Source organism: Rhipicephalus microplus, chromosome X, assembly GCF_043290135.1.
Source record: "Rhipicephalus microplus isolate Deutch F79 chromosome X, USDA_Rmic, whole genome shotgun sequence".
Taxonomy (NCBI): Eukaryota; Metazoa; Arthropoda; class Arachnida; order Ixodida; family Ixodidae; genus Rhipicephalus; species Rhipicephalus microplus.
Genome location: NC_134710.1, coordinates 52,817,738 through 52,833,963, shown reverse-complemented (window position 1 = coordinate 52,833,963; position 16,226 = coordinate 52,817,738). Strand labels below are relative to the sequence as shown.

Below are 16,226 nucleotides of genomic sequence, written 5' to 3'. Positions count from 1 at the left end.
AAAGTATGTTGGTTCTTTGATGATGATATGTAAGTTTTAATGGCGCAAGGGCCATGTCTTGGCCAAAACGCGCCATGAAAAAAGATGGAAGAGTGGCAATGATTTGCAATGTAACAATGACATGTGAAGTATATCAACTAAGATGATGCTACAGGGCTGTACAGGGGCCTGAAATTGCTCGCCTTAAGGCGGATAAAACATCATATCTTAAAACCATGTGCGTGAGGTGAAATAAATAACTAAAGACTAATGGCAATACTGATAGTAAAAGAATAAGGAAAACTTTGGGACCGACATCTTATTTAGCACAATTGCCTCATGAGTGCCCCTTAATGCAAGAGCCATGAGGCAGGATGCTGTCTATGTGGCTACTGACACAGCAACCTCTGGATGGAGGCCGTGCTACGGGTCACCTCGTAATATAATGTTAAAACTATGTACTTCTTTTAAAAATGCCAACATTGATTTTTGTTTAAACAGAGCATCCCTACCGATAAATATACAAGGGTGCAGTGGAAGCTGCTATTGATACGGCAGTAAAAAATGTTTTTTTCTGATAGCATCCAACTCTCTGCCCTGGACAAGGATGTGGAGAACTAAGTGCTTCACCACATTTGTCATAGCTAGGTTGTTCACCACCACACAGAAGATATGAATGGGTGCTGTGTGTGTGTCCTCTTTGTAGCCTGGTAAGTGTTACTTGTCCGTAGCGAGACTTAGATACTGGTGGCCAATTTCCAAGTTTGGGTTTAATAATATGTAGTTTATTTTCAGTCTGGCTATCCCATAGGCCTAGCCAATATGCTCTGAGGCTTTGTTTTTCGGAAGTGCTTCATGCCAAGTGCAGGGACAGTCAAAGATAGGTTGGTGGCAGCGTTATCGTGCGCAGATACAGCTAGCCGATCCGCGGCCACGTTTCCAGCAATCTCGCGGTGCCCTGGCACCCAGCACACCACAACATGCCATTTCAGTGCGTAGATCGTACATAAAAGCGAGTAAAGCGATACAAGCACAGGATTTTTATGTTTTTTCATTGTTTTCGAAGGTGTTACAACACTCAAAGAGTCCGTGTATATAACCGTGCATTTTAGTTTAAATTCCTTATTATGTTGGCAGTCACAGATAGTGAATGAGCTTTTGTGGTGAAAATGCTTGTTTGTGGGTGCAGAATACCGGAAGGTGAAAAGGATGGCCAACCAGGTGCATAGGACACAGAAGTAAGAGACTTGGAGGCATTTGTAAAAAATTCAGGGCAAGCGTATTTGTGTTTAGATTTCATGAAGTATGTGTTTATATGTGCAATAGGTGTATGCTTTGTCCCTTCCGCAAAAAATGCATCACATTATATCACCTGCCACTGGCACGGCGGTAGGTTTGCAGCAGGAGCCATGAGATACTGTTGAAAAATTGGCACACCTATTATCTCGGCTAGGCCCTTCACGCGAAGTGAGTAAGGCTGCCTCATAAAAGGGCGATTTCCAAAAAGTGCAGAACTAGACAGATCATTAATTATGTAATGCGTAGGGTGTACCTTATCGCCGTTCATTTTCAGGTAATAGATAAAAGACATGTACGACCACTGCAGGTAGAGTGACCACTCATTCGACTCAGCGTAAAGGCTCTCTTCAGGGCTCGTTCAATGGGCACCTGTAGAGAGGTGGATGCACAGATGATGTACAGGATCTAGAATCTTCAATGTGCCTGGCCAGGCTGAATTATATACTATTGCCCCCTAGTCAAGATGTGAACATACTAGGCTTTTGTACAGATTCATGAGGAACTTTCTGTCGCTGCCCCAGGATGTGTGCGACAGTAACTTCAGGATATTCTTTGTTTTCATGCAATAATTTTTAAGGTGTTTGATGTGTGATACAAATGTTAGTTTTGCATCCAAGATTATACCTAGAAACTTATGTTCTGTGTTTACGGGCAGACGTTTTCCTTTCATAACAATCTGAGTATCAGGGCAAAGCCTCTTTTTCGTGTGAACAGGACATATGTCCTTTTTTGTGGGTTGACTTTGAACTTATTTTCATCAATCTATTTGGACACTTTGTTTTTAGCAAGCTAGACCTGTCACTCCCAAAGGCCGAGGGACCACGATTGAAAAGCTACCTGGATGTCATCAACATATGTGGAGTAAAATATGTTATAGGGGATGTACTAACGGAGAGAGTTTATTTTTATAATAAAGAGCTTGCAGCTCAGTACCCCACCCTGTGGTACTCCGGTTTCCTGTACAAATGTTCGGGACAAGGCATTGCCCACTCAAACTTGGAATATGCGATCATACAGGTAACTTTCGATGATATTGAACATATTACCATATATACCCAATTGCGAGAGGTCTCTCAATATCCCAAACCTCTACGCTGTATCATAGGCCTTTTCCATGTCAAGGAATACAGATAGAAAAAGCTGGTTATGGACAAAGGCTTCACGTATGCGTGTCTCAATTCGTACGAGATGATCCGTGGTGGATCGAACTTCTCTAAACCCGCACTGGTATGAGTCTAGCAGTTTGTTTGATTCTAGGAAGTGGAGTAGGCGGCAATTAATCATTTTTTCGAAAACTTTACAGATGCAACTGGTTAATGCTATCGGCCTGTAATTTGATGCAGACGACGGATCCTTACCCTGCTTAAAAATTAGAATTATCACAGCTTCTTTCCAAGAAGAGGTGATCACACAAGAAAACCAAATAAGATTGTAAAGGGAAAAGAGAGTTTTTTGTGTTTCGGAGGGTAGTTGCTTCAACATCTCATACATTATGGTGTCAGGACCTGGGCAAGATGTGTTGCAGCAGTTCAGTGCTCTTTTCAATTCTGCTAAGCAGAATGGCTCAATATAAGCCTCGATTTTTTTTAGATTTCCTTTCTAGGTTTTGTTTCAACTGTGGTTTGTATTTTTGGAATGCATCAGAGTAGTGTGAGAAGCTTGATATATTTTCGAAATGTGAACCAAGAAAGTTGGCTTGGTCCTCCAAGCTTTCTCCGAGGGTATTTACTAATGGGAGAGAATATGTTTGTTGGCCTTTAATTTTCTGGACTTTCTTCCACACTTTTTTTTTTCATCTGTGTACGAATTGATGCTCCTAATAAACTTTGTCCAGCTCTCTCGTCTGGTTTGTCTGCATGTTCTCCTTGCCTGGGATTTGACCTGCTTAAAATTTTCCAGGTTTTCTACTGTTGGAAAATCACAGAGCAATGCGCACGCTTTGTTCTGATTCATCCGAGCTTTCCTACAGGCATCATTTCACCATGGAACTCGCTGTTTAGAACTCATTTCGCTTGTTTGAATAATGCACGTAGATGCGGCACCAAGAATAAAAGCTGTAAAATACGTGACAGCGTCATCTATGGTCAGAGCAGACAACTCAGTCAATGTCATGTGGGTAAAAGTTTGGTACTGTTCCCGATAAGCTGAGTCAAGCTTCAATCTCAGAACCTGCGAAGATAAGTGTCCTTTGTTTGGCACGCTCAAGATTATCGGGAAGTGGTCAATCCAGCAAAGGTTTTTAAAAATATTTCATTTAAAATAGGCTAAAAGTGATGGTGATGAAATGCTAAGATCTATCGAGAAGTATGAATTGTTTGCGAGGCTAAAATACATAGGCTCCTTTGTATTTAAGAGACATAACCTAGACGAATAAAGAAGCTGTTTAATGAGACGTCCTTGAGCGTCACAGCGCATTGTAGCGCACGCGAGCATCACCCCACAGAGCATTGTGTGCGTTAAAGACACCTAAAATAAAAAAGGGTTCTGGAAGTTCATCAATTAATGATTCCAATCACGCCTTTAAGCTGATGGTGAGGTGGTATATGCAGAGAGCATAAGGTGACGAGTTTGTGAGTTTTGTTAAAAAGCACAGCTCGAATGGCCACTGCCTGAAGCGCTGTCAGGAGCTTCATCTGCTGGCATGCCACACTTTATCAGCTATAATGAATATACGGCAGCATCATCACGGCCCTTCCGGAAAGTAATGTATTAGCGAAGAAAGCTCCTGTATTTAGGAGCTAGGTGTGTTCCTCGCACACACAGCACTTTTGGGTTGAACTTACTGAGAAGTTCTTGTACATCAACTAGATTTTCAAGTAGCCCACTAACATTCCACTGAATAATTTTATCCATTAAAAAAAGTGCTGTGTGTAGACAAGATTGAGATTCGTTACTTTTACAGGGCCTTTGTGAGGCTATGTAATTGGTGTTTTATCTTTTTTGAAGCGGTCGACAAGAGGTCGCCGCTCCTTGGGCGCTACCAGCGCCGTTTCGATAGAAGTGGTGTCCGTAGCCACCTGTGAGGCACTGGACACCCGCTCCAAAAAGGGATCTTAGTGTCGCTTACACTTCGCCTCTGTCGATGAAGTCTATGCCATCACCGAGGAGGAGGTTGTTGGGGCCTCCTTAGTCTCCTCATTGTTCTGGCTGCTGCCAGAGCTTGTAGAGGCCACCGGTGTCGACTGGTTGGCTGTGGGCGGGGCAGCGCTGGCTGCTCCCACCAGAGGGGCAGGCGGCTTTGACCTAGGCACCCCAGACGTGGTCCTGATAGCCGCCAAGTGCCATCGTGGTGCCACCCTTTGTTGCACCACTTCCACCACGGAAGTTCTCAGTATCAAAGAAGGTGAGACTCGCTGTCGTGCTTCACGGAACACTATATTTTCGTTACATTTTATGGTGGTAATTTCTTTTTCTCTTTTCCAGGCTGCGCATGCTCTGCAGTATGCGCCATGGCTGCCTTTGCAGTTTGCACAGTGAACCTCATCATATTCGCACTCATCAGTACCGTGACCAGTTATGCCGCATTTACCACAAGTAAGCTGACCTCGGCAGGTCTGGGATCTGTGTCTGAATCGCTGGCATTTAAAGCAACATCTCGGGTTAGGAATATACAGACGCACACGAAGTTTTACGTAGCCGGTTTTGAGTGTCTGGGGTAGAATGCTTGAATTGAAAGTAAGTATTAGGCACTTTGTTGCGGTTCAGTTTTGTTGCGTCTGAATTTTATGCGCTGTACGTGTGTTATGCCTTGGTCTTTCCATCCGTCAAGGAGTTCCTCTTCGCTTAGTGTCATAAGGTCTGGATCGGATGCCACGCCCTTCACAGTGTTCAGAGTACCATGTGTAGTAATTGATACAGGGATATTTCCAAATGCAACGAGGTGTGAAATGTTGTTTACTGTTCTTTGTCTTTTATTTCGAGCAAACTGTCCTCACTTGCCATCTTTGTGGCCTTATAGCTGGTCCCAATGGTGTCTTTTAAGGACTTGGCCACGAAAAAAGGTGATATTGCTCTGGCTTTAGTTGATATTTTTTCACACTGAAGAACGTGGTATCTTGGGAAACTTATAGTGTTTTCGGAGAAAAACAAAGAGGATGCATCGATGCGTACACTTTTCAGGGCACGATCGGTTACAGGTGGGTTCTGAGGTTCCATGAAAAATGGCTTCTTCGGCAGAAAAACGGCTTCTGTGACGGATACAGGTGTGGTTCCGAAAAAGGCGAGTTTTGAGAGATTTTCGTACTGGGCCTTTCTTTGTACTGTAGGAAGGTTGCCACTAGCCTAACAACCTGTACCGAGGGTATTGGTGAGGCATTTTGATACGACAAATGAAGCATTTTTTTTTTTAGTTCTTTTGTGTTTCACAGTCAATCACATGGAAGTGCGGGAAGATTTCTCTGTGTTTTAGGAAGGCATTCAGCTTTCCTTCGGTGCACACCCTGTCAAAGGGAGGGCAATCAGACAGTTTGGGGAATAGAAAATAGGACATAATGTATATATAAAATAGGCAGCCATGCCAGCCGCCCACCACGGAGCCCAACATGGGGACGTAGCAGTACAATGATAAAAAGGCATGCCAGCACCAGCTGTACAAAGCCACTATAACTCAATATTATGTGACCAATAGAGGGCACATACACAAGGTTAACCCTCGCCACCTGGAAGATGGAAGTAAACAGAAATGAGGAGATGACGGGAAAGATTGAAAGAAAGAAAAGACGAAGATGTAGGAACAGAGAGATAGGAAAAGGGGACTGCCAGTTTCTACTGGGTGGGTCAGCCCAGGGATGCTGTCTACGTGAAGCCGGGGCCAAAGGGGGTGTGTTGCCTCTGCCCGGGGGCCTTGAAGGTTTAATCACACAAATCCTTTTTTACCCGGACGCGCCAAAGCCATGCACTAGGCTAGCTGTCGGAGAGGTTGAAAACCCCCCATTAGCTCGGGTCCGTGGTGTTGCTACACACCAAACACCTGCTTCCACAGATGCCCCTGTGGGCAATGAACAGCACCTCAAGACTAGAGATGAGCTACTATATAACTAAGTTATCTTAAAAGTAAACGAATAGGGCTCTATACGAATGTAAAAAACCTATGTTCCAGTCATTGAAGTGCCACAGCCGACACGAGAATCACGAGGAAATTCAGATGCACTCGCCCTGCTATTGCTAGACAATTAAGTGAATTTTTTTTTATTACGATAGGAATTGTATGGACACTCGACGGGTTTTTGCCATGGCCACCATGTTTTGCGAAAACTACAAGTTGGTACCACTCTTCATGCATCGTGAGTTTGACCCGCATGTAAAATTGTGCAAGTTGAGGTCATAAGTGCTACTCAAGCAGAGATTAAACGAGATCACCTATTTACGCCTCTTGGAGGGTGCAGGCGTCAGCATCCCACCGCGTGTTAAAACTGTCATCAAATGCTCAAGCAGACAGAAACATGCTGCCCATCTCCAACAAGCATGAAAAGACGAGGAGGGAACAGAGGGGTTGCTCGATGAGCAGCAGCCGTGAGCATTGATTCTATCCGAGGATGTAGTTGCGGTAGCTAGAACGCCTCGGTGCGTTCGTTCACCTCTGCTTGTGAATCGAGGCACTCTAGCGATAGCTGGCGTGCGCAGTATCGACAAGCATCAGCGTCCAGCTCGCAAACCGTTCTACGTTAGTGTGCTCTCAACGGAAGAGATTGTGCGATAAGAGCATTTCTTCTTTGAGTGGACGTACTTATTTTCTCTTACACCAGCGCCTTGTAGTTATCAGTGTCGAGATGTCAGATCCAAAACAGTTAGCTGTCAGCCTTCCCATTGTCACGAGTTCGTAATGTCAACGAAGGCAGCAGGCGCTGTTTTCATGATTTAACTTTTTATTTAGGCCAACCTGTGCCCCGAAAACGAAATGTGACTCTAAAGCAATACACACTGCAGACTGATAGCAGTGAACATAGAGCATCGATCGTTGCATCAGCACTTACACATGTGCCATCGAAGATTCCAGCTTTATTTCTAGAGGCCGTGTAATCTCATCGAAAGGTTCTAAGATTATCTAGATGGTCACCAGTCATTCGGGTGCAATTTTCTCAAGGCAGTGTTACACGCGTAATGGTGCAGTAGCAAGAATAGAAAGGAGTGCGTGCGCTATGACCAGCAAAACATTAAAGATTCACCGGTGGCACAGACTTTTTTTTTTCAGCTTATAATGCGAAAAAACTCGCCGCACCGTTGCTGAGCAACTGCCCAGCATAGCATGCGCTCGCAGTTGTTCAGCAATGGTGTGGCATGTATTTTGCAGCACCACTGCCGTCTCTAAAGTTTGCCTGGCAGCTTGGCTGTTGAAATATATGCAGAGTTGCATAATAAGGTATGCATGCAAGCGCCACATCAACGAGAACCATGCATCATGTTCAGGTGGCGCAAAATTCATGCTGATCCGAAATACGACATTTGATATGGACAGTGTTGCGTCCTTTGTGTAGCCCACGTGCGTAGCTCAGTCAATGAGGAAACTTTCTCAACTAAATTTGCTATTGAACGTGCAAATAGCCGTTCAGGTGTGGCTTGGCGCGGTAGGTCAGATTGGTGCATTATGGCACAATCAGCATAGCACTTTCACCCTTGGATATTGATTGATCGATATGTGAGGTTTAACATTCCAAAACCACCATATGATGATGAAAGACGTCGTAGTGGAGGGCCCCGGAAATTTTGACCCCCTGAGGTTCTTTAAAGTACACCCAAATCTGAGCACATGGGCCTACAACATTTGTGCCTACATCGGAAATGCAGCAGAATACTTTAGCCACTAGACCACCGTAGCGGAGTCCACCCTTAGATATGGCATCATTCATACAGGTATAGCTATTTACACAATAACAGTAGATTATTCAAACTTATTGTTAGAATAGCATGTGTGATTGCAAATAAAACATTAGTTGCAAGCTATTGATGTGTGTGTGTCTCTCTTTTGGTGTCCTTGTCGTGGTGCTTTATATTTATATGAATGATGAACCCCAACCAACTAGCCCAGCAATGTGCGTTAGGAAAGATCAGGCAGTAATTCCACCTAAAACTGATTACACAGAGGAAGCTTTCAAAGACTTGCTTTTAAGGGCTTGCAGGATAAGCAATGAAATGATCATGCAAAAAATTATCCGTCAGACATGTGACACTCACTTGTCATCTTCAGTTTTTTCTTCTGGTACCTCAGTAGAATCTTCATCTCCTACCACATGGTCATCATGCTGGTAAAATGCACCTTTCTTGGGGATGTACTGAGGGTAGCGCTTGTCTTCATCAAAGTCCAAAACTTTATCTTGCAGATCAGAGGGATCAACATTCTCCTGAAAGAAACATCAGGTTCATCTGATTTCACAGGTGGAGCTCACAAAGACGGAACGAGTAATTCTGTACTTTTGCTTTCTGCTCACACAAATGCCCAGAAGTAGGCTCTATCGTATTTACTCGCATAGTAGGTGCACCGCCACTTTGGTAGAAAGATATCAATTTTTTTTTATTTACACGCATAATGGGTGCACCTTGAACTTGGCCATCATTAGTAGTTCTGTCCCGTATCAACATGATTGTAGTTTGACCCCTCTTACGTTATTTGAAGCGAGAAGAGAATAAGAAAAAAGATAGTGGCAGCTGTGCGCCAACTTCGCGGGTCGTGCCGTAAGGAAGGGCAGTTGCCTTTGTTTCAGAGTACCTTTGCACCGGCGCTGGTGTGGCTCCAATCGTTAGACGGCTGCATGCCCTACGCATGAAACGTGTGATCGCGTCCTAGTCAAATGCCAATTGAGTTTCTTGTTGGGAAAAGCATCGTCGTTATCGCGTTTGCTACCTCATTAAAACGTTCAACATTCCAACGCATGCTTTCGCCATTGCTGCCAATACCGGAATCGCACAAGCTCAGAGGACTTTTGTCGCCATCTATTTCCTGGCTGCGAACATAAACATTGTGTCATGCACGCTGCTCTTGGATTAGTGCTTGTGTGCCATCTTTTTCACGCCCAATCTTCATGTTATCTAGTACAAGCTTCCCGACACATGACGAACCGTAGGCTAGGCTTTAATCACTGTCCATGCTTTTTGGTGGCGGTCGCAGGCAATCAAAGTTGTGGTTTTGACTAGAATTAATGTGAGTCGAACACGGTTATATTGAACCCACATATACCGAATGTTCGAGTATATCGAACTCGCAAGTTATCCTTTTGAAATTCGTTTGTAAAAGTATAGAAATTTGCACTTTTATATCGAGTGGTATTTTTACTCGACTTTGAATATATCAAACGCCGCGTGAGCTGGAAGGCACGCTTCAGCACTTCCCCCCCTCTCCCCCGCGATCTTCATGGCTCCACGCGCGAGGTGGACGAAAAAGGTAAGGGCGAGAGGGCTCAGAATGCGCAATCTCCAACTTGCGGAACTGCTTTTTTTTTTCTCTTTCTCATGCATTCTCCACATACTCACGTGTCGTCTCAGAGAGCGAAAACGAAGGAGCAGACCTCCTCCTCCTTTTTCCTATTAATTTTTGTTCCTCCTTTGCAAGGTTTGATCAGCCAACCACAGCTCACGCCTTTTGCTGTTGCCCTTGCAGGTATCCATCACCTCGCAAGCACTTTGTTGCTCTCGAGGTATCGCGTCGCCCACGTACCACCGCATGTGCCGCATTTCTCTTTTGCATGCGTGGTGTGCAAAGCCGTTGCAGACTTGAAATGTCGACTTCTCGTATAGCTATGGCCAGTGTCGAGAAGCGCAAACCCTTGAATTTACAACGAAGTTGAAGACTATTCTGCGTGTTGAGGCGGGCGGAAAATGTTCGCTCATTGCGGATGACTTGGGGACACCACAAAGCACTGAGTACCTTGTTGAAAACTAAGGCAGATATCAGCAAAGGCGGTGCACTTCTGCCTACGGCAATGTAGAAAAGGCACTCTATTTTTGGTTTTTAGAAGCGCACACGAAGAATATTCCGATGGATGGCCCGATGCTGATCGCCAAGGCCAAATGGTTTGCCGCTGCTCTTGGGGAAACAACTTCTCTGAAAACAGCGGGTAGCTTTACCAATTTAAGCAGTGCTACAAAATCTTTGGCAAAACGATTTCTGGTGAAAACGAAGCTGTCAGCAGCCAGGACATCCAGCGGAGGATGACGAAGGAATGGCTGGAAATCTCTGCGAAGTTTTTCCCGCAGAGATCTTCGATGCCTCGCGAGATGTGAAGACAGGCACAGTGGCCAATTGTTTTCGCAAGGCAGGCTTCGAGATAGTGGAACTTGCAGAAACCAGTGAAGACGAGGAGGAGTGCATAGACAACGCATTTCGCAAATTGTGATATGATCGAGACTAGCGTTTTGAACATTTCAAAAACGAAGAAGCAGGCAAAGGTTAGCGATGATTTTTCACGCAAATAAAACATTCTGTTGCGGAGTGTGTGTGGAATCAGTTGTCATTCTTGAATGCACCTATTGTGGTGATAATCCTCTACAGGTAAGCTCGCAGGGCCTCAATTTTTTTATAACGAATATTGTGTGGATCCTAAATGATGTTATAATAATTCAGCTGACAATATTGACATTTAAAAACAGAAAATAAATGTGTGTTGTTTTGGTTTGTTATTCCAACTGTGTCGACTGTGTCTGTGTTCCAAGAGCATGGCGATCTCCAATTCGAGGTCCCACGAACGATAAAAAGTTCTGAAGGCATGAGTCCCTACCACGCTCATGCACACAATTGGTGATAAAAAGGCCCGTGGCACCAACCCGAGCTGTGAACCTGTGAACTCTCTGAACCTGCGGAACTTCGTAACAGCAGTTCTAAAGACACCTGTCACTCTTCACCTTCTTAACAGGACAACTGCATCCCACACCTGTGGCTCTTCACCTTCTTAACAAGATGACTGCCACCCACTTGAAAGTCACCAGAGTGCCATATTGACGGTTTGGCCGGGCAAAGAAACGCCGAAGACACAGTTAGGCCTAACCTGCCACAAAATGTCAAACTCAGAATTGCAAAACACTCGTGCTACCTGTCGGAGCCGTTTTATGTAGTGCAAAGTCCAACTCCCTTGCACTGTTTGCTGCGAAACCAGGTGCCATTAGGCTATGCGAAACATTTAAATATTATGTGTGTTTATGCATTGAACACTTGGAAAAAGAACTATGAATTTCTATCCGCAATTCGGACGTCTAGCAGAACCACCATGAAGTGAGTGTTGGACCACTCATCAGAACGACGGTGAAAACAAAAGCAGACACAACAGGTCTGCACACTAAGAAGAAAGGCCTGAGTTGACACTACTATTGAATTGTGATTTGCCATGGATGTGAAGGGCTTCAGTTTTATAGATTTCCCTAGCTGTTATACAAAACAGAATGACGTGAGCACTGCAAATGGACCATTACAAACAAGTGCTTGCCTAGAACTCGATGTCATGCGATGCTCGCTTGTACATGCGAGTTGTAGCACGTTGAAATTACCAGCATTTTTTGCACTGTACCTGCAGTTTCCGTAATTTTTTGAAGTGAGGATAGATTGACGGTAAAAGCTTTCCAGGTCCGTAATTTTCAGGAAACAGCATGCCTCAACACCAACGAAAAAAAAAGGGGGAAGGGGGGAGGTTTATAGTGGCCTAAGCACAAACGCTTCCAGGTGGCTCCCTCTCCACTGCCCGGTTATGGCCAGGGCAGCGATTAGAGCACTTGTGGCGGTTTTTTCGCAGCGCCACCTGGGCAGAACCTGATGTCTAAAATCAGATTACAAGCAATGGAGACAAGTGGATCATCAGGCGGATGCTGATAGCAACCAGACAACGAGGCTACGTCACTACGAAGCCAACGTCTGAATAGTAAGACAAACGTTCAACTAGTGCGTGACTGTAGGAGAGAAGCAAGACAGACAGAGGCTATCTTGGCTAGTCTAATTAGGGGCTAAAGTACTGAAGTTGACTTGGACTGTAGTTAGTTCTTGTTTTGAAATCTAGGGATTTGTAGTGAGCAGGTCGGTCCACTGTTCAAGAGAACACGTGAGCACATGGCTCCCGTTCTGCACAGTGACATGCAGAGGAAGCAGCAAAAAGCAAGCATATATGTAAAATGAGGTGGCACATTTCACACATTGTCTGATACTGAAACTATCCTTGGCCTGAGCGTGTACGCACTTTTGCGGTCCTGCCGAACAATAGCAGCTGAAAAGTTGTGCGAAGATTGTGAGAGTTGCTACTAATGAATTCCTGCACTCAAGGATAAGGTTTGCTCAGGTTCAGGCCTGTGCTGGTTCTTTTAACTGTTGCAACAGCTGAAAAACTAGCATTAAACCTTTGATATAACACAAGAAGAAAAAAGGACTACAATAGCGCTGCTTCTTTTCTTGTATAGAGTTGTTGTAGTGTTCACAGAGACCAAGAAACCTACAACCGACATGTATGGCATTGTCTGAGAGTATTCACTTTAAACTTCCCCTCCCGGACTTACGCCCTCATAAATCTTTCGTCGAGTGGCCAGCCTGCATGCCGCCGCCAGCTCTATGTCGTCGGCTCAGGTTTCTGGTGCGTCTAGCAGCCAAACACACACAGCACATCCCCACCCCCCAAAGCCCCCTACATGCTGGACAGTCTTGACTATGTGTCTTGCAGCCCTATGAAGGGAAAACGAGTAGTCTTCAAGTTCACCTGTTTCTGGTTGCATTTTGTCCTTTTGACCAGGCACATCTCCCGCTTTATGACTGTTCACGTATGATGAGGCTTGTGGGTTTGTACTGGGCGTTGACTCGCACAGTGGGTGTTCCTCCATTTCAGCTCGTGGAGCTAAGTGAAATATGTTCCTCTTTGGTTGGTATGTCTCTACAACATAAGACATCGGAGACCCCACCGACGAAGTAGCGTTCAAGTCTTGTTCTGGTTCTTTATCCAAACTGTTTCCCTTGGCTCTAAATCTCGAATTATTCGAGCTCCGTGCCTTTTGTTATTATTATTCTTTTACTGTCTCCCCTGGCTCTAAACCTCTAAGGATTCATGCTCCGTGCTTTTTGTGATTATTATTCTTTTCTCTACTGGACCCTGCTGTTCCTAAGCTTGAAGTACTTCCTTGTCTACCATGGTCGGTTCCAGCGGACAACATACCACAGCGGGAGAGGCATTCTCAGGCATCGTTGCATTAACAATGTCGCAGGACTGAAACCATTCGCAAGTGGTGTGGTTCTGTCAGCCTGAACAGGACCATAGCTGTCTCACACTTTCTACAGGCCCTATTTACGATCTGCACAGCCACCTAAATGAAACTATTGCTTTGAGAAAAGCTGGGGCTTTATGTTACGTGCTTGAAGCCCCAATCTCTGGTGGAAGGCACAGCCATCAAGTTCCTTCTCATTTTCCGGGAGATTGGCAACTGCAATTTTAACGTACGTTGCATGCAACAACTTCTCGCAGCAAGACCTTTCTTAATTTGTTCATACTTCTTTCCGTTTCTGGCAGACTCTAGGAGGTGTACGCAACAGGTCTGTGGACCCCATCTTATTTTTACAGTCGCAGAACAGCACCTGACACAAAATATGAGACATCCGCCAAAACTACCACTGGATTCTCCAGATCGAACTGAAAAAACTGGGCTTTCAGACCAGCTTTTCCTGTACTCTTCAAGGCTTTTCTGTTGGGTTGAGGTGATTGCCCACTCATTTTTGCATTTAGTAGAGCGCTCATGGGATGGGCTATTTCTGACATGTTCGAGTCAAATTCCATCAGGTAGTTTACGATTCCCATAAACCTTCTCTGTTTCAGAGTGTTTGAAGGAGGCCTCATGTCTATGATAGCCTGCACTTTCGAAGGACGAGCATGAATTCCTTTGTTATCAATGATGTGTCCCAAGAACTTTATCTTTTGCACATTGAATTCGCACTTCTAGTGGTTTAGTATGACACCACGCTTCTGTAACCTTTGCAGATCTCGAAGCTTTCTGAGACTGGCATTGTGCTCTGCCTGCATCCTGTAATAAATCAAGATGCCATCAATGTTACAGTTCACCTTCCAGATTAGTCAGAAACTTATTCAGAAACTGCACCTTTGGAAGACCTCAGGTGCAGAATTGATTGCAAAAGATAGTCTTTTGAACCGGTACCTGCCAAATGGTGTTATAATTGTGGTCATGTTTCAGGACTCCTCTGCCAACTAGAACTGCCAAAATGCTGAATTTGCATCAACTTTTGAAAAATTATGAGCTCTGGTAAGTTGTACAAGCACGTGCTCACTCACAGGCAGAGGCTGCACCTCTTGCTCTATAAGTTTGTTCAGCTCGGTGAAGTCCATGCACATCTTCATTAGGCTTATGAACAATGGCCATTCCAGAACATTACTGTATTGGCTTCTTAACTGGCTCAATAACTCAAGGCTCATCCATATCTTGCAGTTTTGCCTTGGCTTGCGACATTAACTGTAAGGGAACTTTTCGTGAAGTGGTCAATGCTAGTGGTACAGCATCTTCTTTAGGCTTGACCTTGTATGCAAGCTTGATTCCACCAATACTAATAAAGAATTCAGCAACTCACGCTCTTGGTTGACAGCTTCACTTTTTTGACTAATGACTTGGTCAAGAAGTTTTACAATGCCTAGTTTTTCACTAGCTGCCCCTGACAGGAAATGCATCTGAAGACCATTCACGATGTAGATACTTCCTTTCTAAGACAAGTCATGGTATGATATGACTGCCGTAATCATCCCACAGGTTGGGTCCCCTCAAGACCTTGTCTGGCTTCTGGTGATGCAGATTCTTGAAATTTCTCTCGTACATTTGAAGAGAAATCACGGTTACATCTACTCATGTATTCACTTTGAAGGTGACAGGTGATCTATTGATGTGTTCAGCAGCCATTCACTTGTCGCTGCAGCTTGGTTAGATGGCTCAGACGACTTTAAGGAATGTGCCATCATTACCAATGATACTGCGAACTCATGCTCTTTCTTTGAAGACACGAGCAAAATATTCATATTGATGGCACTTGTTGCATGTCACATTTTATGCAGGGCACTTCCCTGTAGTGTGCTGCGAGTAGCCACAGAACATACACTGCTTTAAATCAGCTTCAAGAGGCTCTTTAGTTTGCACTGCAGGCGTCTTTCGCTTTCCTGAAGGCACAGTTAGAGTATTAACCTGACTGACTCTTATCCACCTTCTCTTCATTCTAGCCGTGCAGCATAGCAGCTCATTCCTTAATGAGTTCAGACTGCCAAGTGGTGGCCTTATTGAAGATCAGCGCCACGCCCAACTGCATTCTGAGAGCTTGCGGTCTCTGATGCCCACTCTACTATCCTGTCCCGCACCATCTCATCACACAATTCTCTGAAATTGCACAACTTAGCCAGTAGGTGTAGCTCTGCGACGACCTGTTTAACACCTTTTCCTTCCCACCGTGCTCTTCTGGAGAATGTCCCTCTTTTGTACATGACTTTTCTTACAACTACGAAGTGGTTTTCGAACACCCGCAGAATGTCATTACAGCTGTTCTCTTTCTCTGTAAGCTTGAATGAGGCAAGGATGTCTTCGGCTTTGTCACCCATAAAGTGGACTATTATGTATACTTGTTCCACAGAGCATTTCGAGCTGAGGCCACCGACGAAGCCAAAACATTCGAAACGACGCTTCTACTAAGGCCATTCACTTGGATTTGCAAAGTTAAATTCTTTGAAAGGTTTGCATTGAAAGCCTGTCATTGAATTTTTCTTGCTTGGCTTGCGACTCCTCCACCGTCAACTGGACCGTGTGTTGCAGGTTCAAAGGTACGCTGCCACCATGTAGGGTTTGCAGAGGCCGAGAAACGTACAACCGACACGTATGGTGATCAGTCTGTGAGTGTCTTTATTTTCGAGTTCCTCTCCCCGAGTTGCGCTCCCATAAGTCTGTCGTCGGGCGAGCCGGGCCAATGTGCCGCCGTTGTCTCAGGTTCCTCGTGTGTCTAGCAATAAACACAC

The 16,226-nt window shown here is 44.7% G+C and overlaps 1 protein-coding gene across 14 annotated transcripts in view; it reads right to left on the bottom strand.

The window, feature by feature from the left end:
* The window catches only part of LOC119176042 (uncharacterized), a 475,621-nt gene that overhangs the window by 303,019 nt on the left and 156,376 nt on the right, over window positions 1-16,226 (bottom strand). For 13 of the 14 annotated variants that reach the window (XM_075881071.1, XM_075881080.1, XM_075881083.1 and 10 more), the window contains one exon: window positions 8,449-8,615. The exons of the other annotated variant lie outside the window; for it this stretch is intronic. In XM_075881071.1, coding sequence (XP_075737186.1) covers window positions 8,449-8,615 — 167 coding nt within the window. The remainder of the gene's footprint in view (window positions 1-8,448; window positions 8,616-16,226) is intronic. 14 annotated transcript variants of the gene reach the window in all.